The sequence below is a fragment of the Tupaia chinensis genome, unplaced genomic scaffold, assembly GCF_000334495.1.
Source record: "Tupaia chinensis unplaced genomic scaffold, TupChi_1.0 Scaffold148065_1, whole genome shotgun sequence".
In the NCBI taxonomy this organism is placed as follows: domain Eukaryota; kingdom Metazoa; phylum Chordata; class Mammalia; order Scandentia; family Tupaiidae; genus Tupaia; species Tupaia belangeri.
The window spans coordinates 431,808-447,203 of NW_006207915.1; the positions used below are offsets into that span (position 1 = coordinate 431,808).

The following is a 15,396-nucleotide window of genomic DNA, read 5'->3' on the forward strand; positions in this document are numbered from 1 at the left end:
GAGGAGGTGGGGGGGTGGGAAGGGGTCTGCTGTGGGGCACGGGGTCTCCCAGGAGAGCACCCTTCAGAGCAGACCCATCACCCGTAGGTGGAGGTGCAGTGTGGGGGGGGGCGCTTTGTGAGCTAAGGGCCCCGAGGGGCTGTGGGGTCTCTCATAAATGTGAGACCGAGATGAACACGAGTGGCCTGGGTCCCCACCCGGCCTCAGGCCAGAGGGCAGGGCACCGCCGAGTTCTCCGCGGTCCTGAGTGTGGGAAAACTCCCATTGCTCTTTAACACACTTTGCGTTTTATGACTTTTTCTAAGTTTTTTGCTCTAGGGTGAGTGCACTTACCAGAGAGACAGAGAGAGGGAAAGTGAGACATCCCCCCGTCGGCCCGCCACGCTGCAATCCCTTCCCCTCCAGCCTCTCGGAGTTCCGTGCCAGGTGTCTGTCAAGGTCCGGCCTGGCACTCAGCCTGCGCAGTCAGCCAGACGGGGCCCAGCGCCTCAACCGCCTCGGCCCCTGCTGGCCCGGTACTTCCTGATAAAAGTTGCAGCAGTGTTTGGTAGGAAACTTGGCACGCAGAGGTTGAGAGAAGAACATCGAAATCACCCCAAACTCGAGCTCTAACCTCCTGCTGTGCCCCCCAGCCTCGCCTCCAGCACGCTGGGCCTCTCCTTTGCTGACCTCACAGGCTACGAGCGCTCTCCTCCCTCAGGAAGCGCACTCCTGACGCAGGGACACACGGGGCGTGACACTCCAGCAGGCACCGCCGGGCAGGACGTCCCTCTGGTCCCTGCAGCTGTGCTTGCGCAGCTGGGCCCGTGCAGTAGAGTCAGGGCGGCTTCGGAGACCGCCAGTCGTTGCGATGTGGACGACGCCAGCTCTGCGAGGCAGCCCCCGATGGGGAGAGACGTGCACCCTGACAGTGGCCGTCTGTGCTCAGTGTCCAGGGTGTCCGAATGGGAAGGGGCAGGGCCTTCGTGGCCTGACGCCCATGACCGGGGGGAGGTAGTCACACAGCCTGGGGCCCGCCGCCTTGTTCCCTCAGCCTCGCAGGAAAGACAGACCCCGTCTGGGGAAGAGGCTGGGAGAGAAGACGGAGGGCTTGGGGAATCGGGCTCCCAGCAATATGGAGGAAGAGCCTCGACGGGTGGGAGAGGGACAGGAGCCTCGGTTTGGTGGGTGCCCACGGCTTGGCCAGGCTGCTCCTCTGGGCAGACGTCAAGGGCACCAGCACTCGGCCTCAGGGCTCGGACCTGCTCCTTTCTCAGATGGGGTGGGGCAGCTGGTAGCGGTGCCCGCTCCTCCACTGCCGATGACAGATGCAGCTCCTCCCTGCCTCCCCCTCTGGCCCTCTCTTCCCATCTCCCCGTCCCAGTGTGCCCACCTTGGTGCTAAGGGACAGCAGGGGACAGCCTCATGGGGTCCAGTCTCTGTCCTCCCTCTGTCTGCTCTCTGGAGGTGGGCAGGGGGCCTGGGGCTGAACTAGGCTTTCAAGGGGACTCATGAATCACGGGGACCTCGGGAGCCCCGGAGACCTTCTTCCTGCTCCGGAGCTGCACAGCCTGGTCCCTGGGCTGTGCTTGGAGCTGGGACCCTGAGGGGAAGGATGCCAGGTGGGGAGACAGGCGGGCTCCAGGCCCCGGCCCTGCCGAGCAGCCAAGTGTGTTTCGGCTTTACTGGGAGAGGGCAGGGCACCCTCTTCTTTCTCTCTTCCTTCCTTCCTTCCTCTTTCTTTCTTTCTTTCTTTCTTTCTTTCTTTCTTTCTTTCTTCCTTCCTTCCTTCCTTCCTTCCTTCCTTCCTTCCTTTCTCTCTTTCTTTCTTTCTTTCTTTCTTTCTTTCTTTCTTTCTTTCTTTCTTCTTTTTCTTCTCTCTCTCTCTCTCTCTCCTTTCTTTCTCTTCTTTTTTTTTTTTTTAGAGAGATTTTTGCTATGGGGCGCTTGCATTCACTGGAGACACAGAGAGAGACAGAGACAAAAAGCACCCCCGGGGGGGATGGCCACACCACAATCCCTTCGCCTCCATTCTCCTCTCCAGCTCTTGGGCACGCACGTACACGCACCTGGTGTGAGTTTTAAGCCACGAGGCCTGGGACTTGAACCACAATCAACAACATGGGAGTCCATTGACGCAGCCATTATGCCAATGCTGGTCCCTAAAGGACCCTCTCCTAAATCCGAAGACTCCATACCCACCAGGCGTGTAGGCGATGGAGGCCTGGGGAGCGAGGGCACGGCAGGGGACTTTGTGCAGTTTCTCTCGTGGTCTTGACAAGATTCGTATAAACTCAGGCTCTTTATGTGAATCACCTTTAAACTATGCCCAGAGCCCCTAACCTAAATAAAGATGCCCACAAGCTGGGTCTGCTCACCCCCACCCCACTCCTCACTCCAAAAAAACCCCCAAAAAACAGAGAGCAAAAGCCACGCCCTCTGGCCTCCAGCGGGACACAGAGTCCTCGCTCTGGGCTGGGCCCGAGAGTACGGGACCGGCTGCTCGTTCCCCCTCGGAGAACCGGAGCCGGCTCTCGAGCTCATCCCTCTCCAAGCTTGTCTTTCCCTCCACCTTCCGCTTCCTGTGTCCTCCTCCTCCTCACACATGCCCTAAAGACCCACCTGGGGACCAGCAGATGGCATAATGGCTATGTCGCTGGACTCCCATGTAGTTGACTGCGGTTTGAGTCCTGGACCCAGCAGCTTAAACTCACACTGGGCTCTTGTGCATGTGTGCCCAAGATCCCGAGAGGGGAACCAGCAGTTAGCGTAATGGCTATTTCGCTGGACTCCCACGTAGTCGACCGCAGTTCGTGTCCCGGACCCGGTGGCTTAAAACTCACACCGGGCGCGTGTGCGTGCGTGCCCAAGATCCCGAGAGGAGAGTGGAGGAGAAGGGATTGCGGCGTGACCATCCCGTACAGTAAAAATCTCTCAAAAAAAAAAAAAAGAAAAGAAAAGAAAAGAAAAGATCCCGAGAGGAGGATGGAGGAGAAGGGATTGTGGTGTGGTCATCCCCCCAGGGGGTGATTTCTTGCTTTCTCTCTCTGTCTTTCCAGCAAGTGCACGCACCCTATAGCAGAAATCTCTCTTAAAACAAACGTGCCCACCCGGGGCGCTCTTTGCCACCTGTGGGTGTGTGGGTGTGTGACCCCTGCACTCAGAAGTGCTCGTTTGCTTGAGCTGATGCTTGCCATCCTGAAATTCTTAATAATTTGAACAAGAGGCCCTGCAAATGAGCAGACCACGGAGCATGCACGTGCGTGCAGGCGAGTCTACAGATGTGTGCATGCGTGTGTGCACGTGCATGCGTGCATGTGTATGCCGTCGAGCATATGAGTGTGTGCATGTGCATGCAGTGTGCCCACGCATGCAGAGGCCTGTGTTTGTGTATGCGTGTGGGCGCTTCTGCAGCTGTGAGGAAAGAGGTGCTGGGCCCAGGTCCGTTCAGGAGCCTCCATTGCCCCTTGTGGGGTGTAGAGTAGGAAAGAGAAGGAGATCGCATGGTTCAGTTGATGAGCGCGCCCACCAGTGGCCCCGAAGCTCTTTCCTGCCCTGTCACACCCTGTCACGCTTGCCAGAGATGTTCCTTTGCTTGTCAGCCTCCCCCACGCCAGGTCAGCCCCACGAGAGGGGGAGCCGTGCCTGACGCAGCCACCGTGCCCAGTGCTCAGGGGAGACTCGCCGAGCCCAGGCAGGTGCCCTCAGGTCTCCTACGCGCACGTCTCTGGGGAGCAACAGGGTCTAGTGGCCCCGGCCTCGGCCCGAGACAGGACCTCAGAAGCCTGACCTGGACCTAATGGCGCCCGCGTTCCCTTGCAGAGCCTTCTCCCGAATGTGTCTGAGGACTACGGCTACGACTCCACGGTGTCCATGGAAGACTATGTGAACGGCGACGACTTCTTCTGTGACAAACACAACGTCCGGCGGTTTGCGAGCTACTTCCTGCCCCCCTTCTACTGGCTCGTGTTCCTCGTGGGCACCGTGGGCAACGGGCTGGTCATCCTCGTCTACTGGTACTGCACGAGGGTCAAGACCATGACCGACACGTTCCTCCTGAACCTGGCCATCGCCGACCTCCTCTTCCTCGTCACACTCCCCTTCTGGGCCGTCGCCGCGGCCGACCAGTGGAGGTTCCAGGTGTTCCTGTGCAAGGCGGTCACGGCCATGTACAAGATGAACTTCTACAGCTGCGTGCTGCTGATCTCGTGCGTCAGCGTGGACAGGTACATCGCCGTCACTCAGGCCATGCGGGCGCAGTCCTGGAGGCAGAAGCGGCTTCTGTACAGCAAGATGGTCTGCGCCATCGTCTGGGTGCTCGCGGCCGCGCTCAGCGTCCCCGAGGTCCTGTACAGCCAGACCAGGACGGAAAACGGCGTGACCGTCTGCACCATGGTCTACCCCCGGGACGAGAGCACCAAGCTCAAGTCGGCGGTCTTGACCCTGAAGGTCATCCTGGGCTTCTTCCTGCCCCTCGTGGTCATGGCCTGCTGCTACACCGTCATCATCCACACCCTCCTGCGAGCCAAGAAGTCGTCCAAGCACAAGGCCCTCAGGGTGACCGTCACGGTCCTCACGGTCTTCGTGCTGTCCCAGTTCCCCTACAGCTGCGTCCTGCTGGTGCAGACCATGGACGCCTACGCCGTGTTCATCTCCAGCTGCGCCACCTCCATCAGCATGGACATCTGCTTCCAGGTCACTCAGACCGTCGCCTTCTTCCACAGCTGCCTGAACCCTGTCCTGTATGTTTTCGTGGGGGAGCGATTCCGCCGGGATCTCATGAAAACCCTGAAGAACCTGGGCTGCATCAGCCAGGCCCTGTGGGTCTCCTTTACAAGGCGACAGGGGAGCCTGAAGCTGTCGTCTGCGTTGCTGGAGACCACCTCGGGCGCTCTGTCCCTTTGAGAGATCTTTTCTCGGAAATGGGTCCTTCAGGAAGCAATGAGGAATCCAGGCACGGTCCCCCACTAATGGTACTCATCGGTAACGAGAAAAGGAAAAGAGGAAAAGAAAAAAAAAATCGGGAAAGGATGAACCTTAGGAAGAACATTAAGAATCTGCAAAGCAGCATCAAGGGTTGAGATTGGCTGGCCGCTCCCCGAGGTTGCCGAGTGACTCTTGGCTTGTGTGAGTGCAGTTTTCAAAGCAGGGATGCCTGGCAGCTTTGCACGCCACCTGGCTTTGCCCCTTGCCCAAGCATTGGTGCAGCCGGGCTCTGGAGGAGGCGCGGGGCTTTCTCAGTGTACCACCCAGAGCTGTGCCTTCGGCTCTGATGCCACCCCTCCCACGAGGAGACTTGGACACACTGGCCACTTCTGTTGTCGCCAGGAGCAGAAAGCTTCACGAGAACTCCCATCTCGGAGACGTCTCTGCCCATGCCAGGTCTTACAGATCCTTGGTCTGGAATCTTTCCAAACAATGCTGGATCTGATTCCCCTAGGTCTCTTTTGTCCTATCTGAGCCAGTGAGGGTCCTTGTTCCTTTCTAAAACTGTCTGCAGGCTTGGTCAGCGATCATGCCAAGCCACGCAGTCCACTGGAGTCCAGTCCCTTTCCATGTCCTGCTGGGGGTTCTGGGACTCCATGCCTGGCTGCAGGGTTGAGCGGGGCAAGGGTTCTGCTTGTCCCCTGGTGCTGTGGCAGTGGTACTCACAACCGGCCCAGGGAGACTGCAACCTGGGTCAGCGGGAACTGGCCTTGGCTCTGGGAAGGGCCTGCTCCACTGCACGGTGCTTGCATGGCCAACTCGGGCCTCCCTCTGACCCGCTGGTCCTCCTGGCTCCCTCTCAGGGGCTGCTGGAACACGCTCTGCCTGCACGCTGCTCCTTTTCTTACTCTTCAGGGATAGCGCTTTTAAAGCTTTTAACGTAGAGATTAGGCTGGAAAAAAATAAATAATAGAACTCACTTCTGCTGTGTCTTCTTTTAGCTATTTGGCAACATCTCACTATTGGGAGAGCTCTTTCTAAGGAACACTGAAATGCTCACCGCCCGACACTTTCTGTGCCTTGTCTCAATGCAATTTTATAAGTTCTCCATAGGGCGTGTGCGTTTGCTGGAGACAGAGAGTGAGAAGGAAAGTAGGGACTCACCCTCGGGGGTGGCCACACAGCAATCCCTTCTCCTCCATTCTGCTCTCAGGAGTTTGGGCACGCACACACGGCTCCGGTGTGATTTGCAAGCTGCTGGGTCCAAACCGTGCTGTCGGCCATGTGGGATCCAGCTGCCTTAACCACCCCGTCACCTGCTGGCCTCAAGTTGGCCTTCTTAATAAATACATTTAAAGTCAGCCCACCTCAGCATGCATGTGCAAAGCAGGCGTGTTGCTCTGAGCATTCAGCCGGTGTGGCTAGAGACTCGGCCTTCGGGGACCTCTAGGCCCACAGAAGGCGCATGCGCTCGTTCACTCGCTCAGCAAAAGCTCTGCACCTGTGCTCCGAGGAAGCCCTGCGCCCCCAGGCAGCACCAGGGTCCCCGCCCTGACAGTTACACTCCACGAGATGAGAATGCCAAGGGCACGCACATCCTGATCAGGGAGGGTGGTTAGGAAGTCTCTGGCCGGGGATCCCCTTGGAGAATGGCATGAGCTGGTGCCCTCCTGTGGTGTAGACACGGTTCTGTAGGACCATGGAGTCTCCCGGGTGAGCTCCTGGCCAAGCGGCTTTGCGTACGGGCCTGCCTGGGTTCCTGTAATGTCAAACACCTGCCACCCCCAGCCCCCCGCCCACCACCACTGGCTGGGTCTGCCTGGGTCCCTGCGTCACTTCTCTGCAGACCCTTCATTGTCTGGACCCCGGTTCTCGTTCTTGAACTGGAACTGCTACCTGGGAATTCTGGACAGCACGTACAGCCCTCCTGGGAACCCACGGGCGCGGGGACAGTAGACTGTCCCTGCTTGCCCTGCCCCAATGAGCCTTTACACCAGCCTGCTCTCCTGCCTCTGGGGGTTTGGCTTCCACCTGCCTCAGAAAAAGTCCCTTTCTCATCGCGGCTCAGGGCGCAGTGTTTGCCTTTCAGATGTGAGTGGGTGGCGAGAGATGATTTTTCCCACGCACCTTCAAACCGAAAGGGCTGACCCGGGGGCAAGTGCCCTTCTGAGTCACCGGGGAGCCTCTCCACCTGCCGGGCAGCTGCAGTGGGGACACGCGGGGTGCCACTGAGTGCTGGGCGTCTGCAGACGCTGCGTCACCCCGGATTGCCTGGAACTGTCTGTGCACTTGGGGACTTGAGGACCTGAAAGTGGAGACTGGTGCTCTTGGGTTACTCAGCGGGCGCGAGGGTGCAGGACCTTGTGACGTGCCATCGGGGGTGTGCGCTTTCTGGAGAGAAATCGGGACCGAGAGGGAAGTGAGAAATCAGGCCCCGGGCGATGGCCACGCCGCAATCCCTTCTCCGCCGTTCTTCGCTCAGGATCTTGGGCACATGCACACGCACCTGCTGTGAGTTTCAGGCCACCGTGTCTGGGGCTTCAACCATGGTCTGCCATGAGGGAATCCAACGCCTTAACCACCACGCGCGATGCTGGCTCTGCAATGGGGATTTCGACACGGATGTCCCTGCATGTGGCACGCGTCAGATGGGTCAGTCGGTCCCCATCTGCCCCAGCTCACAGGCCATCAGGGCTCTGGAGGGACGACGTGTTAACAGTAAGGCCCTTCTGCCACGTTACTTGGGTTCTGGAATACAGCGGTCTTCCAGCATTCTGGCCTGGTCACTGGACAGCAAGGGGCTTGGTTTGGAGGCCTCTTTACAGAGAAGGTGCAGGGGTCAGATCGGGGGACTGCTCACGGCTGCCCTCTGCCCTCCCCTGCCGTGGGAGTGCTTTAGGAGCTGCCAGCCCTGGCAGAGTTGCCTGGCCACTTGGAATCTGATGACTTTTTATTTTTTAAAGAATTTTATTTAATTTTATTTATTATTATTTTTAAAAATTTGCTATAGAGCACGTATGCTCACCAGAGAGAGACAGAAAGGGAAAGCGAGAAAGCAAGCCTCCAGGTCTGGGCCTTGAACCGTGGTCAGCCCTGTGGGAGTCCAGCACCTCAACCACCGTGCCACCTGCTGGCCCTCAGATGACCTCTCAGCTGCCTCAGGGCACCGGGACTGACCAGCATCGTCGTCCGGCACTGAGACTTACAGTCAGGCACCGGCCGACACTGCGGCCGGGAGAGGGAGGAGGGACATGGAGATGACTTGGGCGCAGTCCCCACCCTTGACCAGAGTCAACGAAACACCCCCTCCTGAGCAACCGGAGAAGAGGCCGAGGGCAAGCTGGGGCAGGAAGAGGGCTGGAGGTGGAGGGAGTGTGGGGAGGCCCCTGGTCACCCCCGGATGTGGGGTATGAGTGAGTGGGGTGGACCGCCCAGTCCGACCTCCAGCTGACTCACCCGGGCCCGCGTGCAGACCTCTGTGGACCCCGCGAGGGGAGTGGAAGCTGTGGTGGAACTGTGGCTTCTTCCTTTGCCGGTGGCCCACACCGTCTAGGTCACCCCTCGGCTGGGGGCACTGCCTCAGAACGCCCCACGGACACCAACAGCCGAGGAGACGCAAATCCTGTCTGTAGAGCAGGGTAGTCTGCACGTACCCTGGCAGCGTCTCCTGCACTCCGTCCTGTTACTCCCTCCTAATACCATGTCAATGCCATGCTGTTTTGGATTTTGTTGCTTTTTTATTGTCGTATTATTATTTTATATTTTACACACACACCTCCACCTCCCACCCCCACCCCCAATTATTTCGACACGTGGAGGCTGAAAACGTGGATGAAAACCGTGGCTAGAGGCTGACTACCGGCTAACTGTGGTTTGAGGCCCTCCGCGCTTTCTGCCCAGCTCCCTATTCTGGTAAATGAGAAAGTGTGCCCTTGCTTGAAGCGCTCCGGGAGTCCCGTGGGAGACCTGGGGACGTGGAGCTGAGGAAGCTCCCCTGGCAGGGAAGGATGCGTCAGACCTCGGGCAGGCGAGGCTGCTCACGGAGGACACCAGCAGCGGCCCAGGTGCCGGGTCACACGGTACCTTCTCAGAGCACGGGCTGGCTCGAGCCCCTGGAGAGGCCACAGTGAAAGATGCTGCTTCCCAGCTGGGCAGCTCAGCTCCACCCAGGCCTAGGTAACCCCACCCCCGTCCGACGATCTTTTCCAACGGAAGGAAAGACAGGACTACCCTAAATGTCATAGTGTTTATTGAAATCCTGAGGTTAAAAAGTATTTCCAAACAGTGCAGTAGATACTACAAAGGGGTATGTTTTGGGATACAAAGTTTCTCCCCCCACTGCACGGGCGGGTACTGCTAGGGTGGGTGTGCTTCTGGGTAATTCTTTGGCAGATGAGGATGAGCTGGGTTCTGAGCCCCGCCATCCGTAAGGCCACGCGAATGAGGATTAGTGAATTAAAGTGCGGTTCCCATTGCTAACCTTCCCACTGGGCTGTGGGTATTGCTCTGTAGCCACCAGGGATAACTCAGGGCACGGGTTCTAAGGAAGCCTTGTTATCAAAGACACAGCCCCCAATTTAAAGGTACCCCTTACTATTTTAAAAAAGTGCTTCAGAGGGAGAAGGGAATTTTAGTTCAGTCTCTCCTGTTCTGGGAAGAACTGCAGTAAAACGAGAACACTTACCCGGGTTCCCCGGAGTGCTCCGGGTGCTGGTAAACACGGATAACTACCCCGCGTCCTCTGCGACTGTGACCACCCCAGTTTAAGGGTTACACACGGCTTCTCTCTCCTTTCATTCCCCAACTGTCTACGCCGGCGTGGCTTCTTGGCCTCTAGGATGCTGATACGTAAAAGAGCAAGGTGGGTTTTGGAAAACGAAGCCTCTAACCCACACCGGTGGACAGCTCGCCCTGTCATACAAAGCAGGCTGAGATTCCGTCCCCGAATGGCGACTTCCTCGTCTGGGCCTGCAGTGCTTTCACTACCTCAGGCGACAAGCGAACATTCCAGAAGCACTGCCTCCTGTTCTTCAGTTCTACTGTGTGGCTTTTCATTTCTATTTTCCAGACCCCACAGGGTTTTTGGTTCCAGATTCCCGCTTCAGAATTTCCTGGCCTGCACTTCGTCCTGTCCCCTGGGGGTCCAGCGTGCTTAGGTCAACGGCGCTCTGCGGAGCCCACTCGGATGCGGAGGACAACCCGTGCTGGTCTGCGGACGAGCGTGCCCAGCCAAGGCTGGCATGTTTCCCGCGTGGTGCCAGCGAGTGGCTTTGGTGGCAGTGGGGTGCGAGGCAGTTGGCGCCAATACTAAAACGTGGCTGTTAGCCATCCAAAAATGATCTTAAAAACCCAAACAGCGGTCTGGGATCCCAGGAGGCTTCCCGCGTGCAGATTTCTAGTGTGGCTTGGTCCAGCTGGAGCCAGACCACTGTCGGAGGGGGGTCTTCAATTGTCACTTGCATTTTTTAAGTGCCCCAGCCCCCACACCTCAGCAATGGGGACCTGGTGAAAATACAGCTGTTTATAAAGTCACTCTTATAGACTCGGGCGTGATCTCTAGTGCACAGCAAACTCGAGCCCGAACCCGAACAGCAAACTAACAGTGCAAATGTCTGTCCAGCACAAAAACAGAAACACGTTAACCGGGTCAGCGCGAGGAAGTGGCCGCCGGGCTCGGGTGGCCCCCGGGCTTTGCAGGCGGCCTGCCCTGGAGTGGTTCCCATGGCCTCACAAGGCTGTTTTTTAAAGCTGTGATTAGTCCCCTGCCCTGACAAGGACAGAAATTCAGAATGGAACTCAGGTGGCCCGTCCCAGGCTCTAAGCACACCAGGGCTGTGTGAGTGGAGGGTCCTGCTGTGGGTGGCGGGGTCCTGGACCTCTCTGGGAAATCTTGCTACTCTCTTGTTGGAAGAATGCAGGGATGGCTGATTAGCCCTTGCAGAAGGGCGGCTCTTGAATTATCTCCGGCCCCAGGGCAGGCCTCAGGGTAGAAGCAGCCCTGGGTGTGTTCTGTCCCTGTGCCTAGTGGGTCACAGCCCAGATGGCTTTGGCACCCCACGCCCCACTAGAACCAACTGTAGGAGCCCAACTCGGGTTTCAGTTAAAGGTTGAGTCCCTCCCAGAAGCTGCCTCCTGACTCCTGCCCCCGCGGGTGGAGAGACTGTGGCTGCTGGTGTGAGGGGTCGTCTGTGTTGAACTTGACCCGGAAACCCTAACCCATTCTCGAGCCTTGAAACCTGTGAGACAGGGCTACACATGACTAAGGGCAGCTCTGGGAGGGGCTGTGACCAGCCTCTGCGAACCAGAGACAAAGAGACTATCGAAGGCAAGCTGTCTGTGCTGGAGAAGAAAAGGGCCACCAAACAGGAAGACGGCCTGCTCCTTGTCCAGGAGAAGGGATTGGGCCAATCTGCTTTGAGGAGAGATGGCTCCTGGGTGTTGGGGCGGGCTACAGCAGGCTGTGGGCGAACAGGGTGCTGGGAAGTCTGGCAGGTGGGCCACGGGGACCAGGACTAAAAGACGCCTCTGCTTACCCTCTGGCTTTGGCACACGGTTACCCAAGACTTAGCTACAAAGGCCGGCTTTCGCAAGTGGTTCTTGCCCTGCTTTGACCAGTGGTGAGCGCGCGTCTGCAGGCGAGATGGCCGTCAGCGAGGGCGTACCAAGGCCAGCGTGCCCGCCTGTTGGTCACAGCAACCTCTGCAGCGTCTGGGCGTTAGCTGCGGTGCACTGGCCTGGCGGGGTCTCAGGCTGGTGGCTTTACTTTCCTGGATTATCTTCAGTTCTGATTCTTAGGGAGGAGTTTCTGGCTAGTGCAAGGCCCAGCTGAGTGAAAGGCTTTGCCTGAGGATAGACTCACTCAGAAAGAGGAGCCAGGAGGACAGGGCAGCTCACAGGCCGCTCCAAAACTGGCGTTCTGGAGCGGCCCCAGGTCACTGCGGCAGTGAGGGACAGATGCATGACAGCAGCCCCAGCGCCCGACTCACATGAGGGCCCCGTGGCCTCCTTTTCTTGGGATACCGAGGGCCTTCCAGGGTGCGGGGAGGGCACCGGCTCACGGTCACCGGGATGCTTGCCTGGTGGGGCAGAGTGGGGCGGAGTCGGGCACTCTCCACAGCAGAGCTGGGGCGGCCCTGACCTGTGACGCTCATCCCAGGAGGAGGCCTGGAGCCAGCTGTGCTCTTGGGAGAGGCTGCAGGTCCCCAAGAGCGTTCCTCTGGGTGCGAGGACAGCTGGGCTCTTGTCAGTGGGAACGTCACTCGAGCCCCTGGCAGTGACAGGCGAAGGTGGCTGGAGTGCAGGGCTGCGTCAGGGTGCACTCCTGTGCAGCCAGCCTCTGAGCCCCAGCCCTGGCCTCTGAGCCCCAGCCCTGGGCCTCGCCTGTGGGCTGCAGGGAGCCCGAGCTGGGAGCAGCTGCCCCGGCTTTGTTTTTGTTTTCTGTTCTGTTCTTAGTGCCCCGTGCAGCGGCGAGGGCGGGCAGCATTGCCTACAGGCGGGGGGAGACGGCTGAACCCGGCACTCAGAGCTACGGGAAGTCGCTCCCGTCGTAGACCACAGGCCGGTCCACTGTCAGGTGATAAAGCACTTTCTTGGAGACAAACCTGAGGAGACAGAGATGGCAGGGGTGTCACCTGAGAGCCCAACCCAGAGGTGACGCAGCTCCTGGAGACTGCGGTTCTGCGATGCCCCGGTCCTTGGGGCCCGTGTGCATGGACTCCTGCAGCGCTGCCCTCCCACACTCCTGCATGCCTGGCGGGCTCCCGCCCTGCCCAGGGCCGGAAGTCCTGGGACAGCACCATGGAGGGCCCCAGGGTTCGGGCAGACAGGTCTGGCCAGAGCAGCAGCTGTGAGCCTGCCCTGGCTGCTCTGGAATGAGCTGGCCGAGGGACACACGGAGAGGAGACGGGGCAGGCTCGGGGTGGGGAGCACTGCGGAGGCCAGCACGGGCTTCCTTCTGACTTGGAGTCAGACAGTTTTGCTGCCCATGGCTTCAGACTCCGCAGCGGCCCCTGAGCTGACCTCCACGGGTGGGGGCTGGAGTCTGTCCCCGCCCATGGCCACCTGCAGTGACACACCGAGGGTGCTCTGGGTGGGCCGGGCAGGTGCAGCCTGGAGCAGGAGGCGAGCACCGTCTCCGAGTGGCAGTCTTGTGCTGCAAAGCCTCTGTGGGACGGGGACCTTCCCACACAGCAGGGCCGAGCCAGGAACACCACCGGGAGGAACACGGCCGAGGACAGGGCTGTTCCGAGAGGCTGGGAGCGGCAGCCCTACCTGGAGAAGGTGTTGTCGAAGATGAGCATGTAGACGCCAGGCGTGCGGACCTTGAGCTGGCCCCGGATGCTCTCCCGGTGGGAGTTGCAGCGGGTCATGGGGATGAGGACCTGGAGGGAGGGGAGGGGAAGCCGTCACCGATGTCACTCTCCCGGTGGGAGCTGCAGCGGGTGACAGGGATGAGGACCTGAAGGGAGGGGAGGGGAAGCCGTCACCGAGGCAGGGAGGGCCGGGCAGGCCCTGTTTAGGGAGGAAACTGAGGCCCAGGGAGGCTGAGTGCTCCGTGTGAGGTCACGGCTGAGCAGGGCTGGGCGCTGTCACACCCTCATGGCGGGGCGGGGGGAGCCCGTGGGTGGGGCTTCATCTAGAATGTGAGCCAGTCAGCACCTTGGGGGGGCCGCACTCCCCACATGGAGGAGCAGCCCCTTCCTTTTTTTAAGACAGATTTTTGCTACAGGGTACGTGCGCTCACCAGAGAGATGGACAGACAGACAGACAGAAATCACCCTCCCCCGGGGGAATGGCCTCGCCACAATCCCTTCCCCATTCCTCTGCCGGCATCTTGGGCACGTAGACACACACGTGCCTGGTGTGAGTTTTAAGCTGCTGGGTCCACGACCTGAGCCAGTCTCCATGGGAGTCCATCTGCTGGTCCCAGGAGCAGCCCCTCACAGTGAAAGCCGCCATTCAGCCGTCTCCCTCAGTCCCAGGGCTGCCCCTGCGCTCTCAAGGCAGTCGGAGCCCTCTCTCCCCTGGGCACTCTCCTCCAGGCCAGCGCCTGGCTCCACCTGGGGCTTCTCCCGTGGCCCTGCTGTGGCTGTGGCCGGGCTGGTCCATGTCCCAGGACTCCCCATCTCCGTGTACCCTCTGCAGTGACCTCATGTGGACAGCAGGGCTGGTGCACGACTGTGGGCACCCGCGGGCCCTGAGCTGCACTGCCGTGGGTGGCTCTGCGGCCCTGGAGTTACAGCTCCACTACCCTGCCACAGATTAGAGCCCGGTCCTGGCTCCCCCCAACCCGAGGCCCCAGGCAGGCTGTGGAGCTAGCTTCTCTGGTGAAAGACGGGTCCTCCAGCCAGAGAAGGCAGGGCTGAGTCCGGGCCTGATCTGTCCCCAGGCCTCAGGCCGGGGGCCTACACACGGGACCCTTGAGGTCTTGTTTATTGCATGAAGTGCCTCCCTGGGCCCACAATTTCCAATGTCCACGCTCAAGCTCTGCCCTTAACAGAGGCACCCCGGCCTCTCACCTCCCCACAACTGCTGCGCCTGGCTGCTCCCCCAGGGCCCTCCTTCCCTATTACCGACCCCAAGGGAGGCAGGGTGCCCTCCCCAATCCCCCCACAGGCAACCCTGGGGCCTGTCTCCCCATGCTCAACATCCATGCTGTCCCTTTGTCCACCCCCACGGGCCCAGGAGCCGGGCAGACAGCAGCAGCTCAGCGAACACTGTGCAGACTGCAAGGACACAGCTCAGTTCCTGTGTCTACACTTGCGGAGCCTGAGACCTGGGTGTTGCCATTCACACTGCACTGGGGCTTCCTGGAAGGCCTGGGCTGGCTGGAGCAGAGACCATGTGGCCCCATGGCGGGCGGGAGAGCGGAGGAGCTCCGGAGTGCCCAGTTTGTGGGTCTCTTCTGCCCCCTGGTGTCCACCATGGGAATGACGGTGGCAGTCACCGCCTGGAGCTGCCCAGAAGGCAGAGAGGAGGGGGGGTCCCCTTGGATTCCTGGGGGTACCAGGCTGAGCAAAGGACAGGCCCGGGGCCCAGCCAGGTGTGGGCAGATGGAAGGCCAGTCTGGACCCCTGACCTCCCTGCCATGGACATTCTCCAGGCTCTGACCTGCAGACTGAGTTGGGCCCGGACCTGAGGGTGAGGAGTCCGTGCCGGGCCGTGGCACTGCGGTCAGCGCTGAGCTGGCAGGCTGGCTGGCCACACCGCAGTTGCCCACTTCCCGCTTTCTCCGTCATGAACTGGAGCTGGGCAGACACCCTCCCTGCGCCCTGTCGGTGTGAGCCTGCAGTCACCCCCGGGGGGCCCGGCGAGGGAGGCTAAGATCACACCCAGAGCTGGGGGAGAAGGGCCGCAAAGCTAGGGTGTGGTGCTGAGGCTGGAGAACACGCTGAAGCAGGTGCCAAGAGAGCGGGCCACGGGGCAGCAAGCCAAGGCCATGCCTCCTCCGGGGCGGCTGGAGCGTGGCCCTCTGCCTCCTGCCACCTCTGC

At 59.9% G+C, this 15,396-nt stretch overlaps 2 protein-coding genes across 2 annotated transcripts in view; one reads left to right on the forward strand and one right to left on the reverse strand.

Moving 5' to 3' along the window:
- The window catches only part of CCR9 (C-C motif chemokine receptor 9), a 25,715-nt gene extending 19,860 nt beyond the window's left edge, over positions 1 to 5,855 (forward strand). The window contains exons 6-7 of the mRNA XM_006170148.3: positions 633 to 993; positions 3,802 to 5,855. Of these exons, the coding sequence (XP_006170210.1) occupies positions 633 to 993; positions 3,802 to 4,884 (1,444 nt within the window). The 3' untranslated portion in view covers positions 4,885 to 5,855. The remainder of the gene's footprint in view (positions 1 to 632; positions 994 to 3,801) is intronic.
- Positions 5,856 to 12,252: 6,397 nt separating this feature from the next.
- Positions 12,253 to 15,396, reverse strand: part of FYCO1 (FYVE and coiled-coil domain autophagy adaptor 1) — a 71,442-nt gene continuing 68,298 nt past the window's right edge. Inside the window, exons 19-20 of the mRNA XM_006170127.3 lie at positions 13,177 to 13,286; positions 12,253 to 12,506 (exon numbers count right to left, since the gene is read on the reverse strand). Of these exons, the coding sequence (XP_006170189.1) occupies positions 12,431 to 12,506; positions 13,177 to 13,286 (186 nt within the window). The 3' untranslated portion in view covers positions 12,253 to 12,430. The remainder of the gene's footprint in view (positions 12,507 to 13,176; positions 13,287 to 15,396) is intronic.